This window comes from Phasianus colchicus, chromosome 27, assembly GCF_987193195.1.
Source record: "Phasianus colchicus chromosome 27, bPhaCol1.hap1.1, whole genome shotgun sequence".
Lineage (NCBI taxonomy): Eukaryota > Metazoa > Chordata > Aves > Galliformes > Phasianidae > Phasianus > Phasianus colchicus.
The window spans coordinates 5,485,026-5,505,876 of NC_143462.1; the positions used below are offsets into that span (position 1 = coordinate 5,485,026).

General features: G+C 43.3%; 1 protein-coding gene across 3 annotated transcripts in view; it reads right to left on the reverse strand.

Moving 5' to 3' along the window:
* Positions 1 to 46: 46 nt before the first annotated feature.
* The window catches only part of GFPT1 (glutamine--fructose-6-phosphate transaminase 1), a 35,254-nt gene continuing 14,449 nt past the window's right edge, over positions 47 to 20,851 (reverse strand). For 2 of the 3 annotated variants that reach the window (XM_031607991.2, XM_090125691.1), the window contains exons 9-19: positions 20,283 to 20,388; positions 19,131 to 19,294; positions 18,388 to 18,483; positions 18,167 to 18,264; positions 17,400 to 17,520; positions 15,927 to 16,084; positions 14,086 to 14,200; positions 13,667 to 13,794; positions 12,951 to 13,118; positions 12,087 to 12,248; positions 7,740 to 11,496 (exon numbers count right to left, since the gene is read on the reverse strand). In XM_031607991.2, coding sequence (XP_031463851.1) covers positions 11,452 to 11,496; positions 12,087 to 12,248; positions 12,951 to 13,118; positions 13,667 to 13,794; positions 14,086 to 14,200; positions 15,927 to 16,084; positions 17,400 to 17,520; positions 18,167 to 18,264; positions 18,388 to 18,483; positions 19,131 to 19,294; positions 20,283 to 20,388 — 1,361 coding nt within the window. In that variant the 3' untranslated portion in view covers positions 7,740 to 11,451. Of the gene's footprint in view, positions 6,582 to 7,739; positions 11,497 to 12,086; positions 12,249 to 12,950; positions 13,119 to 13,666; positions 13,795 to 14,085; positions 14,201 to 15,926; positions 16,085 to 17,399; positions 17,521 to 18,166; positions 18,265 to 18,387; positions 18,484 to 19,130; positions 19,295 to 20,282; positions 20,389 to 20,851 lie in introns of those variants that run through there. The other variant, XM_090125692.1, reaches the window with a different exon arrangement.

Below are 20,851 nucleotides of genomic sequence, written 5' to 3' on the forward strand. Positions count from 1 at the left end.
ACTACATCTGCTCCATGATTTCAAAGGACTTCAGCAGATATCTCTGTTTACTACTTTCACATGCTCACATATAGGGTCGGTCTAAACAGCCATAAATAGATGTCTGATGGCATTAATAAACAATTTTCTTTGCTCAAAATAGATCACTTTGATTATCCCTTTGTGTTTAATTCAAGCACAGCTTTCTATCATTGCACCAGAGGATCAAGAAGCTGCATTCAACGAAGATTCCCATGTTTTATAATTGCTAACATCACACATTATTGCTGGCTGCATTTTGAGGCATTCACCCATATGAGCTTTGGTGGCCACTGGAATTCTTCCTCTGCTCCTTGTTGCATGAAAACATCTGTCACTGTTAATTTTGGAGAATGTCTGGCTTTGGTGCTCTCTGTGCGCAGTGACATTGTCCTATATGAGGTGCTGATGCAGCAGAGGAAAAGAAACAAGCCTTCTGATCTGATGTTGGGTTATGTTCTGTCACCTCAGCCAGTGCTGTGCAATGATGTTTTATTCCCTCTGTTTGTTGCATGTGTCATTTGTTAAATTCAGTCATTATTCTTGCTGATCTTGATTATTATTAAAGAACTACACAAATTTACGCTGGGCTCCATCAAATTCATTGGCTAGATAGAGGGAGCAGCCAGGAGAGAATTGTGGTCAACAAGTTATCCCATAAAACCATCTTTCAACCAGCCTGGAGAATTCAAACTGGAATTTGTGCATTTCTGCCTGACACAAAAGCTGTTCTCATTTGGAGGTGACACAGTCTATGCTGTCTGCATCACTACAGGTATCTTGGTTGACCAGTGATTGGTCAATAGTTGGCCAACAGTTGACCACGGCTTAACCATGAGCCAGCAGCATGTCCACAGCACTCTTCCAACCTCTACAGTTCTGTGATTTCCAGAGCCTCCCAACCACAGAATAATGTTTAATGCAGTTCACTGAGCAACCTCTAACAAGGGCAAGTTAGCACAACTGCTAAAAATACCTAAGCACGCTTCCTCTCACATTCGTTTTTCCCCTCTGCGTAATGATCCAACACCCACTGGTTTTTGATGTTATTGGAATATTTTATTCCACAAAGAAAACTAACACAAAGAAAGGTAATACAAGGAAGTTCAGCTTTAATACACCCAGCCCTGTTTCAGCAAATGATTCATGCTTTTTAGCTCCTGAAAACATGAGTTACCAGTTGGGAAGGGACCTCACAGCCCCCAGCCCCATCCCTTGATGTGGGCTGACTGTCCCCCACCAGCTCAGGTTGTCCAGAGCTCATCCACGGCCTTGGGGACCTTCAGGGATCGGGAACCCATACTTCTCTGGGCAGCAGTGCCACGGCCTCATAGACCTGATCATGATGAATTTCCTCCTAAATTTCCCCAAGAAATGCTGTTTTTAGAACAGTGTGTGCAAAGCAACGAGCTGTGCGTGCAATGCTGCTGAGCACGTGGCTGGCTTTGGGCAGCTGCAGAGTTCCTTGTTTGGCAGGCATGCAAATTATTCATTTTTTCTTCTTTTTTTTTTCCTTTTTTTTTTTTCTTTCTATTTTTGGCAAAGAAAGCCCCTTCCAACTCATAGATAAGGCTCTTGAAAGGGGGTCGATGGAAGCAGCCGTGACATGGTAGAATCCTCTTTTTGCTGTTTGTGTTGCTGAAGAATGTAACACTCTTTTTTTTTTTTTTTTTAAATAATCAGACATAAAATCACTTGTAAAAACAACAGAATAAATCATGTTGCACACAGACAGTGGCTGAAAGCCTGTAGCACTCTGCCAGAATAAACTGCTGTTGTTTCTTGAGATAATTTAAATACCTTTTAAGATTTAAATGCTTTCAGAGCTCCCTCTTGCTAGCAAAGGAAGGCAAAATATCATTTCACAAAGGTATTTTCTAGTGTCACAGTGCATGCAGATGTGGCCTGAAGGAATGCCATGGGCTGACCCTGTCCTCAGCCCAAGCAGGGATTTTTCTGGTTCTTCACAGCCATTAACTCATGGGGCCTTTTTCAGAGCTGGAGGAATTAATGGGGATGGAGAACAGCATGCAGAAATACCACAGCGAGTGGAAAACTGAGCCTAGCCTATGAGGTCACTTCAATTGCAAGGGGATTTCTGTGTTCCACTTTCTGTTCCCATTTCAAATCCTTCCTGGCACATCCCTCCGGGTGTGCATGGCTCAGCTGTCCCCGATTCTTTCCTCCATTGGAGCCCCTCAGTCTCCTCAAGCATCCACTGGGCAATGGGACGTCAGAGTCCTTTTCCTATATGGTTTTCCTCAGTGGAAAAATCTCTAAGAAAAAGCTGAGCAGAAATAGAGTGTATCTACACACCTCCAACCCATTTTGGGGATGGGGAATGTGAAATCTGAGCACCCATAGCCTTACTCCACTCTACTTAGGCAATCCCTGCTCTGTTTTTAAGAAAGAAATGGGAAAAATTCTCCAGGTCATGGGTCAGTTTTGGCTCTGCTCCCAGTAAACCGCAGCAAACCCCATGTTGATGGGATGTGAGGGTTGGAGGTACTGTGACCCCACACCACTGGGAACAACAGAACAGGATCCCCGTAACCAAAGCAACAGCTGAAGTGGAAAAAAGATCAGGAATGGCTCAAGAGCATTTTTAGCTGCCTCCAATGCAGCAGGGGAGACAACAAGAGATGCATGTGCAACATTTCCATTGACTGGAACTCGAGAATCTCTGTTTTATTGGAATATGATGTGAATTCTTAACATTCTGGGGGGGGTAATCTTTATGTCTCTGTATGTGTTGATCACTGAAGCCTATTTCCCAGGCTGCCATGGAATCAGGGGAGCTATGCTCTTGCTAAAAAAGGACTCAAATAACTTCAGGAGCATCAGATGGTTTGCTGTTTGTTTTCTTAACCATCCAGCTCAGAAGGTTAAACTGACGTCATTCTCTCTCGTCTGATCCTGTCTGGGTAAGGATGTGAATGGTTTGGTCCAGGCTTCTCTCCTAGGCTTGCAAAATTACTATTTTATTGTGCTCCGAATTTTTTTTTCATTGGATTTTTGCTTGTTCTATTGGTTTTTGTGGTTGTTTTTAGTTGTTTTTAGAGAAGGGTTGGAGGTAAACTATAGAATCATGCAATCGTTTGAGCTGGAAGGGGTCCTTAAAGGTCATCTGTCCAGCCCCCCTGCAATAAACAAGGACAATAACCCATCAAAGATGAAAGAGGCAAATGTTGGCTAGCGACGATCCTGGGTGCTCAGACAACAGCTTGTCCTCCAATCATGACAGCAAACCAGACAACTGTTATCCTCTTTACAGTTGCAGACCTTACAAGCAGCTTTTTTTTTTGACTCAAAATTTACCCAAATGGACAGGATTCTGGTTGGATATCAGGAAAAATTTCTTCTCTGAAAGAGCAGTTCTGCATAGGCACAGGCTGCCAGGGGAGATGTTGGAGTCACAGTTCCTGGAGGTGCTCAAGAACCATGGGGATGTGGCACTGAGGAACCCTAAGGGCACTTGGGTTCCTGCAAGAGGGCTTTGAAGGTTGGCAATGCTATGATGTTGGTTTCCTTCTCTGTAAACCAGCCCAAAGGTGAGCCTGCGACAAGAAAAACCATTTATGCCCAGCACCTGGTGATGCTGTCTATCCCCAAGACAGCAGCAATGCTCTGGATCCTATAGGGCAGCTCCAGGAGCATCAATTGTGTCCAGAGAAAGCCACACTGGGAGGATTCAACTCCTGGAACAGTGCTGTTGGTGGGCGGGATCTTGCCTGGTGCTGAGCTCGCAAGGCTCTGTCTCATGGGCTGCATAGCTGCTGGGGATTTTTGGAATTAAAAATAATAAAAATTTCACAGGGTTAGTTCGTGTGGTTCTTTAAATAACCAGAGAGTCTGCAGTAGGTGGAGGAAAGCTGAAGTCATGCTGCAAATATGAAGGTAACTCTATCTACTTACCCAAGGCCAAACTGGCACAGTTTGAAAGAGTGCCCGTTAGAAATGGGAGACATCAGAGATAGTGATAAAGCGCTGCTCTGGCTGCTTTTTGGGACTGGATGCTATCAGATCTCACTCCAGTGTGTTTCCAGGCAGACAAAGGTGCATGGGAACAAATGCAAATGTTAACAGGGAGAGAAAGGCCAGAGCCAAAAGCTTTGCATACATTCCCGAGAAACACCTTGGATATGGAAGGAGCTTCAGAAATTGTATCCTCTGGTCTGAAAACTGTGGAAAATCCACAGATTTCTTCTTAGCATAATACATGGTGCAGCAAAGTGGTGGTGCATGCATGGCCCTAAATGAGGCTCATGTCATTGTTGCTCCACTGCAGGACATGGGACACAGCTCCTCGTGGCAGTGCTGTTTGCTCTTTTTATAGCACCAATGTGCATTTGGTACAGCAGGACTGCTGCCAAACCAAACACTGCAGGATTAAGCCTTGATGTATAAGATGCCTTAGAAGGGAATCTGGCTCCCCATGCAAAACAACTTTTGATTTTTCTCTTGGCAAGAGCCTCCCTTTGTCTCCAGATATATATTGATCTCATGTCTGCTCCAGCTGGGGCTGCACAGCCATGCTTCCAGCCTTCCAAGCCTTCCCTTTAACAAACTTCCCTATAAAACAGAAGCAGCTCATGTGTCATGTACACCAGACAGAGGAGAGAAGCATGTGAGCGAGAGCCAAAGAAATGCCATGTTCACTTTGTGCCGTCCATCATAACAAAGCTGCTGCATGCAGGGTGTGAGCAGCCAACAGAGGGGGTTTGTTCCTGGTGTTTCTCTCCTATTCCACAGGAACACAAAGGGGCTGCACCCAACCCGTGCTGTGCCCTTCCCTCGCTCCACTGTGTGCTCACAGTTGGGTTGGAAGGGACATTAAAACCAGCCCAGACCCAACCCGGCCATGGGCTGGGGCACCTTCCATAGTCCATGTGCCCAAAGCCTCATCCATCACCCACAGTCCCAATGGCTGGGATTACCCCAACCCAAGCACAGCACTCAGACACATTCACCTCCATTCACATTTTCCAGTTTGCTCTACCTGCGCATCCCCACCTCTACCATGGATAGAGCCACTTGCCCCCATCACAAGGGACTTATATCTGGAGACACTCCTGACGCTTCAAGTGCGGGGCCCCCCCTTACTGCCTGCAGGGAGTTTTGCATTAATACAGACTGGAGGAGACGTGGCCTTTCCTTACACCTCTTAGGGATGATTTCTTGCTGAAACAATTTGGCTGAGCAGCTGCCAACCAAAGCCAAGTGCTGGACCACCCATCATCTACCGCGGCACATTGCTACATTCCCACAACATAAAACTAAATAAATAAGAAGCAGAGCAAAGTGTGAGAAAACCAAAAAAGAAGAGATAAATGCTGGAAAGCTGCCAGGGGACCCGCTTAGTTCTGCAGGTTAAATGCAGAGCGTGAATGGAGCCATAGGAAGGATTGCATCAGCTCATGGGATCACTTACTAGACAGTGTCAGCAGGCAAAATTTGTGAGGCTATTATATAATAATCCAGATTTAGGTGCAAAGATTGCAATTGCTGACTTCTCTGTGCAGCAGCAGCAGCAGCAGCAGAGCTCTGGGAGATGGGAAAATCAGTGCAAGGATGCTTCTATAGGAGGACAAAGAGCAGTTAATAGGTCACATCCTTCACTCTTCCTACACCACTCCCATTGAATCCTGTCCCCTCTTCTCCCCATGTGGTTCCTGTCCAAAAATGCCTGATTTCATCTTTTTTTCCTCCCCTTCTACTGTTGCTGGAATACAATGTTCTGTGTGCTGGCAACCCTGTAGCGCTGTGGTTTGCTGCTGCATTGCTTCCCACGCTCCAGGTTAGACAGGAATACGCTCATGCCGCTGGAGGACCTTCAGCCAAGGAAAGGGTTGGGGATGATATCTCAAGGAGCAATTTCTTGCACAGCTGCACAAGTTTGCAGCAGGAACAAATGTGCTGCTTGGGCTGCAGACAAATGGAACCATGCCCAAGCAGCAGCACAGAGCTCTGAGTTAGGAGCAAGCAGAAAACTCAATTATTTTTCCCCCCAGACCAGCTCAAATTGATTGAATGGAGGTGAGGGCTGATCACCCAGCAGTGGCTGAAGGACCAAGTGCTGCTATGGGCTTTTCATGATGAGGAAGGGTTGGGGTTGGAGTTGGCGATCTCAGAAGCCTTTTCCAATCTTAATGTTTCTATGATTCTATGAACTCTTTGTTTCATGGGCTGCAGAAGCCAAGCAGGGAAGGAACTCTCCATGAAAAGATAAACACTGGCAACCACCAAAGCAGAATGTTCCCCTTGAGGCATTTGTTGTTGTTGTTGTTTTTAATAAAATATCCATGGAGATTTTATTGCTTAAAACCTAAAACCAAGGCAAGAACTGCAATGCAAAATGCAACCAGAATAACCTGTGTTTTGTGACACTTCTCCAGTGGGTTCTCTGTGCCTCACTGCAAACCACTCCAAGCAGACAGGACTGGGTGATAACCCTGGGGTGCAGGCAGAGGCCAGGGCTGTGGTGTTGGCTGCCTGCAGCTCACCCTTTGCTTCTTCCATGCAAGCAGCTGCTCTCAGTCCTTGGGGGCAGTGATGCGATCCACCTGCAGAAACAGGGAAGGCTGGAGATGTGACCAGGGTATAATCTATAACCATAAACTATGTGGGGTGTCAAACTGAAGATGGCCGCCAATGAACCCCTTGCTTTATTGCTTTTTCATGCAGTGTTTGCTCTGATACTCATTGGCCATTGGGTAACCCAAGTGGGATGGGTGCAGTGAGACGATACAGGGCCCTTCTTAGAGAGATGTAACAGATTTTAAGCTGCATCAGGAGCCAGAACGGCAAAGGATGTTTTCTGTGCCTGGTGGAGATGCTGCTGTCGCAGCCCTCTGCTTTTTGGAAGGAGTCTTTCTGCGATTTAGCGCTGTTCTGTCTCCTCTGAAACCAACTTCTAAGCATGCAGAACCATAGGACCATGGTTGGATCAGAAGGGACTTCACAGCCCACCCAGCCCCACCCCCTGCCTTGGGCTGGGTGCCACCCACCAGCTCAGCCTCCCCAAGGCCCCACCGACAGCCTTGGGCACTTCCAGGGATGGGGCACCCACATCCTCAGTGCCCCCCACATGCCAGGGCTCACCACCACTTTCAGAATCCAGACATGGGCAAGCAGCTTGTTTGTGTAAAGTTGCTGCCATGGGAATTTGTGAGGACCACAGAAACATGGACTTTTAACAGGAAATAATGGGCCTGAGGAGGGGAAGTGGAAGAAAGGTGTCCTGCCCCCTCTTGAGGTATGGGTCTCATTTATCACAGCCTCTTTAGCATGGAATGGGCCATCTGGGTGAGCTAACTTGCTTTTTCTTTTTTCAAATGCCTGTGATCTATTCCAACTAGTTGATAAAATCATGGAAATAGGTGAGAAATAGGACAGCTTTAGGATCAGGCTTGTCCAAAAGCAGCTCCCAAACTACAGGCCTAGCCAAGTGGCCCCACTGAGATAACTTCATCCCCATAATATGTACTTAACTGCTGCCCCTTAATCTATGGCACTTCACTCCTGGCTCTAGTTCTGTGATTTTAATTGATACTAAGGACACAGGTTCCTTGTTTCAAAGCACTAACATCCAAAAGCAGCTTTGTGGCTTTACTACTTGCACAGGAAAAGTGTTTTTTAACAAGAGCATGTCCAAGCTGCTAATCTTATTTAAGAAAACAGATGCTTGTTTGATACTTTTACATGTACTTAACTGAAGACCAGTAATTCGATTTGTTTAATGTAGGGCACTTGATTTTATTCAAAGGGTGAGATACAAAAAAAGTAAGCAAAAAGACAGAACGCAAATTATAAAACATTACAGACAAAATAAGACGTCTTCTGCATACAGCACACAACAGGAAACAAGGTACAGTCTGGTCCCCACAAACCAAGAAAGCTGGATATGTACACGCAGAGGCAAACAGAACCATAGGGAAGAAATGGTGGTATCTGCCATTTCAAATCTCTATTTACACACACAGAATTGAAGGCAAATAGTTTTATCCTCTGATTCAAACTCAATTCCTTATTTCTTCTTCCTGATCTGGTGGAGGGACTCTGTACTTTTTGAGGCAAATTTGGTACCATCAGGTGGGATCTAAAATCAGCCACAAACACCAACATGCCAAACTGCAGCTCCCCCATCCATCCTACATGCTGCTGCTTGCGCTGCCAAGGACTGCTACCAGAAGGGAGAAAACCCTCATTCTGCACTAATGTTGGTCCTCCTTGGGCTTTTAGATGTCTCACTCTGCAGCTTAACCCAACCCAGTTTGTCCGGGCTATTGTTAGGGATACTAATTAAGCAAGATTGCATGCTGTTATACACATGAGATTCTCCCACTTGTCTCAGAGCTGTCACTAGTGCAGCTCTTTACATACAAAGAGACTTTACAGACAAGGATGTGGACAGAAGGGCATCCACAAACCATCGCTGCATGCTACAGACACCTGGCTATCCCAACACTGCTTTGGGCTCTTTGCAATGACATACGTGCAGACTGTACTCACTCATTTGACAAATTCAGAGCTGAGTACAGCGTTTCTTCAGTGCAAACGGGAGGAAAAACCTTTCTGGCCAACGTAAGCAGTAATAGGCAGCTGCTATGCAAAATGAGAAAGGGCTTTACTGGTGTTTACCCATGGCTGGATTTTAGTGAAGGGCTGCTGGATGTCTGCACACCTCCATCAGGAGGAGGGAGTTGGACTGGCTCAGTAAGCAAAACATTCATTCTGGAGAGCAGAAGACTGACTGCTGTTAATAAATATCACAAGACATTCTAAAAGTCCTCTAGGGAAAGAGAGAAATACCATCTGTTCATCAAAACACACGTCTACACAAAATGAGGTAAGGAAAGCTAAGAAGAGTGCTTTATACAATCACACTGGCATGGCAATTAACAATGAGATGCTTTACGGATTCCCTACCATGCTCATCAGAGAAATTCTTCATAGCAAGTATCCTCCATTGAACTATGACAACATCCTACCTGCACGTACTACACCTTTGTTTTGGCAGTTTGTACACTTGAGGCAGTTTGCTGGCAACCTGCAGGATGCAGGGGGTGAACACTACCTTACTTCAGACAAATGAAGAATCTGTTGTGGAGAATTACAGAGAATAAGGGTTTCTCTATCACAGTATTAAAACCAAAGAGCTCAGCAATATCTGTACAGTTACATCCAACAGGAGAGTGTCAGATTCATTACATTTTTCATTTAGAATCCTGTTCTTTGGTCCTCTTTGTACACAACTTCCGTAAGTATTTAACAGCCCATATTACCAGCCTTCTACTGAACAGCAATTTGCATTTTGTGAGGTTGACCACCCTGCCTGCCATGTCAACCACTCTGTTTGCCAGGAGTGAGCTGGCAGACCATTATCTGCACAAGGCAAGCTAAAAGCAACGCTTCGTGCTTTTCTTCTGAATGGAATAGGAGAAGCAGATCTTCAAACCATTCTCTTGCAGGTTCTTTCCCATCAGACCTCATGCTAACGAGAACACAGGATGTGGTACTGCAAGTCCTTATGCTGGGCAATGGAGAACCTTCCCTGGCTCCCAGCCTCCATGCTCAAGGTTCACAGCTTCCCTTAATAAGGTGAGTGGCAGCAGAAAGAGGAGCTGCCCCCAGACTGTTAGCACTGAACACACATTGTTTACTGTTCCTCTGGGAGAATTACATCCTTTCAAAGAAGGGCAGTCTACTGGTCATGCCTAGGCAGAGGCACAGAGTAGGAGTCAGCACCTCATAAGCAACTGCTGTACAACTACAATGCAACATCCTACACTGGCAATACAATGCATTCATAAATTAATAGTCTGAACACAATATTAATAAACATACATATGTTGGCTTCAAGAAAGTTTCCAGGCATGCAGCATTTTACTCATTAACATAACCCAAAACAGCCTCAGGCTGATTATGAACTGAAGTCAGACAGGTTACTGCGGTTTGGTATAAAGCAGAATTGCCACTGTTTTTGGAAACACTTTGTCTGAGCAGTCCTCTTCTGTTGAAAATCATCCACCAGAGCTGAGTTTTAATAGTAATGGATGGTCCCCAAACACTGCATTTGTTAAAGCAGTTTTCCAGGGGCAGCACTTTGAAATATTCACCAGGACTCAGCAAGCACTGCTTTCCACCTTGTGCTATGCTTTTGCATATATAAAGCTAATTCAGAACTCATCAGGCTGGTACGAATTCACCTTTCTACATTAGAAAACACCAAATTAACTGCCCTTTAATGACTTGTTTAACATCTTGAAGGCATATTTTCTGAGTAACTTCTGCAAATAATGATAAAAAATCAAAGTATTTTGTGGCTATCAAGTTTTATCCCCTCCAATTTTACACCAGCTCAATTTGACACAACCACATATGACACTACAACCATATGAACTGCTCCTAAATAAACTAGAACCCATGCACTTATGGGACTCTGTATAACGTAGCAAGACTCACAGAGAGAGATTTAGTGCTGTCTCTGTTCAAAGGACAGAAGGCAGAAACCATTAAGTGATCTGCAGCAAAATAAAGCCCATTCCTTATGATCTCTTCGCAGTGCTACGGCTCTGAGGGAAAAGCCTTCATCCCACAACACAGGAAGAAGGCTGCTTGTTTAAAAACAAATTAAAAGCCAACAAAATAAACACCACCACCAACTGAGCACTGTTCCCCCTCCTTTGTTTGGTAGGCATCCATGGTGCTGAGCCAGACACTGCTTCCACTTGCATTTGAAGGTGTGAGTTCCACCATCTTCATAGGTACAACTACAAAGAGCTACTGTGTCACACTGTGTCATGGCCCAGCTCTATGAGATTGTCAACTGCTAGGTGTTTGGCATAGATAACATCTTTCTGAAGCAGCATTACTTCCTCAGCACATTTACAACATGCCTAGAGCTTCAGAAGCTGAGACAGGTCAGTTGAATCCCCTTTTATGAATGAGGGGGAAGTTGACACAAATGCTCTTTTACAGTTTCTTCCACTGTTAAAATACCTGCACAAACATGACCATGACCAGCAGCAGCTCCTGTTCCAGTTGTACACTCTGGTATCGCTGCCTAAGAGCATGACAGGTAATGCATTGAATGGCTCCTCACCAGCAACTGGAGTGAGCCACACTGGTAAGAAACAATGACAGTATCTGAAAGTGAAGTGGAGGGCCCTTTACCTAGAAGACTCAGTAATTTTTAAAGAAAACCATTTAATAGCTTCCATGGAAATCTACTGTTCAAAAAACCCAAAGCTATTGGCATAGCATGTGGAATCAATTTGACAATCACTAATGTAATGGAATTACAGTGATCTCGTACACAAACAATCAATTACCAAAATAAGATTTACCTAGGGGATTTAAAATCAAGTTATTTTGGTACCAAAAAGAGTCTTTCACTTAATTCCCCTTTGCCCCTATGATTCAGATGATCTTTCACTCTACAGTTACGGACTTGGCCAGATTTCTTGGAAAATCAACCTGCAGAGAAGGAGGAGAAAGAAGATGCTTGTGAGTATTTACACACTTTCTTTGTGTACAACTCTTTAACACGTGAAGTGTTGGTTCTGTGTTTAAATTGAAGTCGACTGAACATATTTCCCTATTAATGAGGATAATCAGTGCAGAAGAACAAAGGACTCGGTCCCTTTGGCGTACACTGTTACAGATCTCAAATACAGAAGGTCATTGCGATAAGAGGTAGAGACCGGTGCCTGTGTTATGATCGAGTAACCAACACAAACAAACTCTGTATCTCAAACATCCTTCTGTGGATTTTTTAGCTTCCTTTTTGCTCCCTACCAACCATCCAGCACTAGAAAACAGACACATCCAAACTCAAACTGCACACTTCTCAGCCGTGTGTCAAAGACCGCCCTCACGTTTTGCTCACAAAAAGCCTCTGCAGTTGCTAGGTCTACCTTTTAACCTTGTTCCGATAACTCAAGCAGTCACACAGACAGCCCCCACAGACTTCCAGCCACACCCAATACACTTTTTCCAGACATGCAGGTAGCAAGTACAAATGCAAGAGATGAGGAAGGGAATTCAGAAGAGAATATCATACTTACATCATATCCTCTGAGAACTGCAAGGTGAAAAGCCAGAAGCTGAAGGGGGATAACACTCAGGATACCCTGCAGACAGTCCACAGAATGGGGAACTTTGATTGTCCTCTTATTGTTCTTAATTGTCTCGATGTCTTCCTTGTCACAAATGATAACAGGTCGTCCCTGAAACAAGAAAAGACAAATTTTGAATTAAAATAGGTCTGAAATGTTCTGTTTTTCACTTATATTCAGATCAGTGGTGGCAAGAACCTCTTTCTTAATTCAAAACAAAACAGTTTAACATCACATGGGCATCTCTGTAGCATATTTTAAAGGATAAACAAAGCCCATCAGGCTTCTGCATCTGTTGCGTTCTGTCAGTGTACTCTTCTCATTAAACCACAACATCAGTGCATTCTGCACGTGCATATGAACTGCACAGTCTGAGTTGTTCCCTTTTCTGTGATTTGACAGAACTGGGAAATCCCAGAGGCTTAAACAACAAACTCCACACTTCAAATAGGAGTTCCTATGCATTCTTAGCTAGTGAAATACTGTTAAAACTGAAAACTACCTCAGTTCTATGGGTTCTGCAGGAGTTATCTACAAATATCTTGAACCTAACCCACAGTGCCACAAAGGTCTCAGCCTCCACCTTCTATTGCCCTGTAAGATTTGTAGCAAAAACTGTCATAAATTTAAGAATAAAGATACCAATCAGTCTCCCTCCTACTCTTTTTTTCCACCAATATTATACAAAACTGCCCATAAAGACCACCTACTGAACTTACATTTTAGGTAGTGACACTATAGCAGATTAGGTAAAGCTGCTTCCATATTAAAGCCTGCATTTCTGGTGCACTAGAAGTTTTTACAGGTACTTACTTGTCGTGCAATGACCTGCTGGAGAGCATTTTGGCACTTTGCATACGTATGGTCTCTCATGATGATCATGATAACAGGCATGAGTTTGTCCACCAGTGCAAGAGGGCCATGCTTCAGCTCACCTGCCAATATCCCTTCAGAGTGCATATAGGTAATTTCTTTAATTTTCTAGATAGGGAAGAAAATAATCTTTCATAAGGCCTCATGATTTGTCATCAGTCAATGCATACATCATCACAGCCTAGAACTGGGCAGGTAAATACAAAGAGGACATGTGGATGTCCATAGGTGACAACAAAATGCCGAAAGGAATCTTTTCAGAGGTAGAAATTGCAATACACAGGTTGTAGAGAAGGAATGTGCTCAATTTGGGATGCTAAGCACTTCTGGAAATGTCACCCCAACAGTTTAAAGAATTGATTTTATCAGGGTGCCCTGTCTGTAATCCAAATAGACTCGAAACATTCCCAATGCAAACACTGAAGCTGAAAATACATTTCAGTCCACTGTAGCCAGCAGCTATGATGTGAATTGGGTATCTTCACGTGGAAATAACAGCAGCAGTATGGCAAGTGTTATTTCACACACTATTTCAGCCTGTGTCAGCCAGCAGACCACAGCTGCTTGCTGTTTATAAATCAGCTTGTAGCCAGGTGTCTAATCTAAGCCCACAGCTAAGTGCACTTGAAAAAGTTTCAAATAAAGAAATCTCTTACCAAAGCTCCCTCTAGACATGTAGCATAGTGGTAGCCACGTCCCATGATGAGAACAGACTTCTGATGGTACAGCTCTGTGGCCAGCTTCTGAATCTCATCGTCCATACTCAGCACTTCTTTAATCAAGTCTGGAAGTATCAAAGTTGTGTCTGCTTATAACCCTGCCTCTCTCAAACAGTACACACTGCCTATACTTCATATACACAGACAGCCATGACTTGCAGTGAACTGGACTCAGTGTTTAACAGTCCAATTTAGTCCTCTGAATGCATCAGAGAGAATACAGTTGCAAAGTTACCACTGACAGTCATATTGCACAAATCCTTCCATCTTTCAAATGCAAAGCATAGGCACTGTCAGGTTCACCTGTGCTATTAATTATTACTTTGCAAGATGGAATCAAAGCAATGTTTTCCTACCTGGTAGACCTTTAAGACCACGCATGATTTCCTTGCGTCTTTCTTGCATAGAAATTCTGTCATCGCACATCATGAGAGCAAACATCACCAAAGAGACAAACTGGCTGGTATAGGCCTAGTAAGGGGAAGGGAGAAAGGAGAGAGAAACATATTATTAAGACAGAAAGCAAACAGTTCTCACCTACAACACCCTTCAATTAGCTCCTGATTTCATTCTTAATACATTACTAAATGGTGGCTTTCCTTCCAATCAAGTAGGAAAGAGCATTTCTAGAATTTCTGGCAATTACTAAATCCTGTTTTGTGACTACAGCTATGTCCTTCTTTCTGTATTTGAGGGAGCAAATGACGACAGCACTGATGATCAGCAGACCCAGTGATGGAGACACACAGTGGAAGCCCACCGCTACCTCCGGATATTGTAACACTGCACAGCCGGCTGCAGGATTTTTGGACCACATGCAAGAAAAGCAAAGTCTACTGAAAAGGTGATTTCCCACCCTTCCTCCCCCTTAGCTCTTCAGGAACAGCTTCTGAACACCTCACCTTGCAAAGGCTCTCTAAAAGATTCCAGTGCTGGGTATCACCAAGTCTGGGGAAAAATCATCTACACAGTGCTCAAGGCAACTCTGTCTGCAATAATATCTGAGGCACAGAATCCAACAGCTATTATGAGGGTGAGCCTTTGAAGTCCTTAAAAGACCAGTGTTGTGATGAAATGCTCTGCAGAGCCAGCCTGGGATTGAAGTCACTTAGAAATAAGATCAAGGTTTGTAGTAGTTCTGCCCCTTTTTCAACCATGATCAAAATAACCCCCACGTTGAATACTGAAGAACAGCTCTGAAGGAATTTAGAAAAGCTTGAATGATGGCGACTAGGAGAGTTTGATACAGAATGTGACCTCCTACTTTTGGGGAGCATGCAGTTGAAGACATGCTACGTTATTTATCATGTGTTCTCAAAATGAACTTGAATATACAGCCTTACGGGGAAACCTCTTCCAGTTCATATTTCATATATGCACAACTTTGGTAACTCCCCACATGTCCAGAGAGAAAATGCCATTTTCAGTTATCTCCAACCACTGGTTATGTGAAAACAACCTAGTGACAAACAACTCGTTCAAAGTTTTCTTGTAAGAGACTCATGAATTTTCCATGATCAAATTCCCCACTGAACTATTAAACTCCAATGTGGTTTTTGGCTGAATTTATGTAACAGATTGACATCATCTCGCCTCTAAATATAACTAAATCAAAGCAGATTTCACTGTGCAGAAGTACTTCACTGAAATGAAATGCAGCATAGCACAGTATTTTAAACTGTATCACATGCAGCCAGATGCATCAACCATAGAATAATTCTTAGGTGGACACAAAAAATGGGTTTATTTTATCAATCGTTCCCCCATTTGCTAAAAGTAAAGCTTTAACATCAGCATTCTTTGGTAAAGCAGTGTGATTCAGGGCAGTTGTGTATTAAGTTTCTGAAATTCTTACTATTTCCTTTTCCATCTTGAGGCATAAGTTTAAACCAAGACTGTAGCTCAGGACAAATGACTGAGAAGAGAATTTTTGCCTTATAGCGTATTCTTCTCTCCAAGACCACTTTGTTTTCAACACTTAATATTGCTTCCTCGCAATGTTTCCTTTACAAAATAGAAGAAAGCTCTTTGCAAGATACAAGAAAAGGAAAACGAATAGTACTGATGTGCACACAATCACTGACTACACAGTCATCCACTGCAACTGTTAAAAAGGGAGTAGAAAGCATTCTGAGGACCCGTACAACAACCAATGTCTTCACAAGAGATTCAGTAAGGTCTGTGAACTTGGTATTACCTTGGTACTGGCAACCCCTATCTCTGGTCCTGCATTGATATGGACTCCACAATCCGTCTCCCGTGATATAGAGCTGCCAACTGTGTTGGTTATGCCTACAGTTAAGGCTCCTCTCTCTTTGCAGTACCGAAGACCCATCAAAGTATCTGCTGTCTCACCTGAAAAGACACATTTTCCAGTGCTTTTGTAGCATTTGTATCAGTTACTCCAGCCACTGCAGACGTAGAACTGCAGTGCTTTTCCCAATAGAATCTTAAAGGTTTGTGTTTGTCTGTAAGTCAAAGGAGTCAGCAATTAAAGAGACTGGTTTAAATGAACTCAACGGGTGGGAAAATAAAATCCTCACACTGGTGATCCCAGCAGTGATGTTTGTGGGCTGAGCTCCACAGATGGGACTAGAAGCTACCATATATTATATCAATTTGCCTTTCTCCTAAAAGAACACCTCTTTTGAGGTGCTCCTGTCCATACGACAACAGAAAAACGAAGCAAGTTAGGTTCACTTCTACTTCAATATTCCAATACAAAAACAACACTGGCTGCACACTGCATTACATACTACCAGCCAGTAGGGTGGAAATCTAAGAGTAGAAAAATAGATTTACGAATGGGGGTAGGCAGGGGTTGAGTATCTACTTTGGTTTGGTTTTGTAATGCCTGATAAACAAGCTTAGGTTCCAGGAAAATCCTTGTTTGCATGCCACATCCAACACTTCAGGGGAAAGATCTACTCCCGAGGGTTCTCAATCAGTCGCCTGCTACATTTGGGACAGTGCAACTTATAAGAAAAAGCAAAAGGTTTCAAAATCTGGAAAAAGCTATAACACTTACACGAGTCCCCTACAAACGAAGGGACACTCTAAGTTAACTGACACTTTGCCACCTAAAGTGTATTTCATTGTATTGATGAAAATCTAACTATTAGTTTATAATAACAAAGCTGAAAATCAGCTGCAACAATCTGCAACTAAAATGAAAATAAATTCTTGCCACTGCTTTTGGAAATATTTTAAATAGGATATATCACGATATTTCTTTCTAAGATAAGCATGTGTTTTCTCACTCATCCCATTCCAAGGCTGCTGGATTGCTGATCCACTGTGCAGCTCAGTATCTAGTACAGCTTTAACTAAAGAACTACAACTATTCAAAGGAAACTACTGTGTTGCCTTTACGCAGAACCTCAGAAGAATGTTTTTTCAGCCTTCTGATTGATGGAATATTTCCTCACAGAGAAAGGAAACAAAACCACCGTCACCATGTGTAAGGCTCAGCTAAATGAACGCATGCAGATGGACAGGGGGAGAACCACTCCATTTTTTCCCCATCTCCTGTATGTCTGTGCCACTTTCTTCCTTTACATGTAGGATCTGCAGTCCTACAGACAGGCACAAGAATTCAGCCTCGCTGTCTTTGGCCTCCCAAGCTTATAGGAAAGATGTGAGCGAGTTGGGTGGTAAAGTGAGACCGTACCTGACTGGCTGATGAAAAAGCAAACATCATCTCTGAAGACAGGAGTGTTTCTATCCAGGAAATCACTGGCTAGTTCAACCATCACAGGTAATTCAGTCAGTTCTTCCAGAACCTGACGGGTCTGGCAAAAGGTAATGTTAGAAAGATATTACTAACAAAATACATTTAAAAAATTAGAACTAGATTATGTTCTAATTACTCCGTATAATCAAGTGACATACAACTACCCCTGTTAAAAGCTACCCTGCTTCCGGTCCCATAAAAAGCCTATAGGGCCAACTGCTTCCAATTCTTCTGAAAAATTCTTCCTTCTTATAGAGTGCCATTCCATCAGACTGCAACTTGTATTACCAGTGAATTCAAGAGCTACGAACAGTATCCAGGCCAAGCCAGAAGCTTGTTGTGGCTACTCAACTGAATACTATCAACATTTTCATAGATCACTCAAGCGTTCAAACTTTCAGTTCCTATCTAGTCCCTGGATGTGTTCATGCCAGGCTGGATGTGGCTCTGGGCAGCCTGGTCTGGTGGCTGGCAACCCTGTCTGTGGCAGGGGGTTGAAACTAGATGATCTTTGAGGTCCTTTTCAACCCAGGCCATTCTATGATTCTATCTTTGCTGCTGGCAATTTGAAAGTCTGGTAAATACAGCTTCCAAGGGATCTTCACCAAGCAGTACACATTTGCTGAGCATTATCATCTCATCCTTATCCTGCTGACAGATGCAGCATCGTACAGCTCACAAACAGATCGAGACTGACCACTTACTGCAACTCCAGCATGGTAACTCGTCCCACAGGCAATAAGAATTAAACGACGACACCTCTGAATCTCCTTAATGTGATCCTTCAAGCCTCCAAGATTCACTGTAGGCAAGATTCAGAGAGAAAAATTAGGGTGGCCAAGTACCAGAACTTCTCAAGATTACCGGTGTGAATAACTGCTGGATGTTGTGCTGCCAGAAATAAAGAAGAATTCATCTCAATTACCAGTGTAGTCATCAAAGTTGACCCTTCCTCTCATGGTATTAACAACGGATTCTGGCTGCTCAAAAATCTCCTTTTGCATGAACGAGCTGAAGTTACCTATAAAATAAATAAGAGACAAGATAATACTTTTATTTACTTTCAGGTAATTCACATTCACATGGGCAAAAGCTTTAATTAGAGTCACTGACATGCCAGTTATCAGTCAGAGATGATTTTTCATTCTTGTACCTAATGAACCTTACTATTAAGGTTCATTTCACTTCATTTTCTACCAAAGCATCAGCTCATCATAAGAACTAGATTCAATGTATCAGAATGTGTCGACTAATGGTTAGATCCAAGGTGGTTAGGGTTCAATCTCAGAACATACTGATGCCTCCAAGCAGGAGAGAAAATCCTCAGCCCCACAATTCTCATTATGGTGTTCACTTGACGAAAAGTCTCATTAGATGCAAGATCGATTTCTTGCACCATGAGGGTGAGGTCAAGCACTGGAACAGGCACTGAGAGACTCTGTGGGATTTCCATCCTTTGACATATTCCAAACTCAACTAAATAATGATCTGAACAATCTGATTCGGGTTGTCACTATTAGAATTACCATCAGATTTCAGTCTCTGCTCTGTTACTTGAATAAAACAACTTGATCCAAGGCCAGATCATCCCCAGAAGTCCTTCAGAACCTGAAAAATTCTGTGACTGTGGGTACGTGCATCTACCCAGGTGACATTCAGAAGAGTTACCCTTCATAATCTGTTGAAGTTCCATCTGCAAGGTTTGCACGGCACGCCCGGGGTGATCGCCTGCTGTACGTTTGATCCGGTGGATGGAAAGACGGCCATCAACCACAGCTGCTACATCATCATCCTCAAGGAAAATCACTCTGTTGGTATGCTCAATGACAGCACTATAAAAGCATACATCATGTGCTGTAAGACATTATTTACCACAGAAATATGAGGGCTACAGCCCTATTTATAATTGAACATAAAGATTTTAGAAGTTACTCGTATCAATGGAATTTTATTTTTTAATGAGAAGAGCATTGTGAAGAACATTTCCACACTGCCAATATAACTGGATTTTTCCCCATCTACCTTATTATGGAGCTCAGTGCCTGCTTGAAGAAGAAACTATGAGCTCCTCAGACAAAGTAACGGGATCTAAGCATTAGGAGCTAGAATGGAAGTCAGGAAGAAGGTAACACACAGGATGCTAAACTGCAGGTACAGAGTCCCTTTCCTTTTCCAGTGATGAGCAATCATTCCTCCTTGCATTTCAATTTCCCCATCTATAAAACCTTGGGCAACCTGGCCACCTCTTAAAGTGCTTTAAGATCTACTTAGACATACTCCAAGCACTGGGTGCTACTGAACACCTTCCCTGCTTGCAGGTTACTTGAGTAGGGCCAATAGTAGAATTACCATTAGATTTCAGACTCTGCTCTCTTACTCAAAGAGAGCTGCACTGAAGCACATCAACTCACTATTTCAGCAGTTTTTGTTCTGACTTTGGATGAGCTCTGTGAGACCAGAGCATGGAGGGATACCCCAAGACTCTCCAAAACACTGACAAAATGCCCTGCTGAGTTGAGCACTGCAGTGTTTTTACATTTCCGCAACAAGTATCGATTTCCCCAACATACAGAAAACCACCAGTTCTGATAAAGCTGTTGTCAAGTTGTTCCTTCCTACTTCCACTAAAATAAGCCACCTCTGACAACAAAGGAATTGCCCATGTACAGAGATCACTGGAGAAGCAACATCTGTCCTGTTACTTTAGGTCTGTGCTCTCCCAGGTTTCCCAACACACACCTCTGGAATCTTAACAATAGTTAAGATCTGCCTCTAAAGAACAAATCTATATCTACATTGAAAGATGCTATAGCACATTACCTAGCATCAGAAGCAAAATAGTACTCCACAGCTTTCTCCTCAACAGGGAAGAGGCAGGTGGTGCTGTCCACACGAGACAGGTTGCAGCTTCCCTTCTTATCCTTACCTAAAAGACACAAGGGTTAGGAACTGTACACACTGACAAATGCAGAATAAGCTGCAGGGTTATGCTCAGCCAAAGATCCCAAGGCACAATACCAACATGAAGCACTATTTCCATCACTGTGAGCGGTCACAGTAAATTGAACAGCAACAACGAATAGAGGGCAGCACCAATAATTGTATTGTGGTACATTTTCTCAGTTTGCTTACATGCTTTTTATATGCTTTTGAGTTAAACCTGCAAGCGTAACATTGCATGCAGAGTTTTAAGTTTATAGAAAAACAGCAGTAAAAAAAAGTTGAAGCATGACTCCACTAGGAAAAGAGAACTCACGCTGCTTTACGAGCAGTCACAGTTAGCAATATTTTCCCAGTTGAATATGTCCTGTTTATCATTACAAATGCCTCCTGTGCTCGTGTTTCACTAACTATCCTGGAACTTTAAGAATGCAAGCAGGATTGCTCTT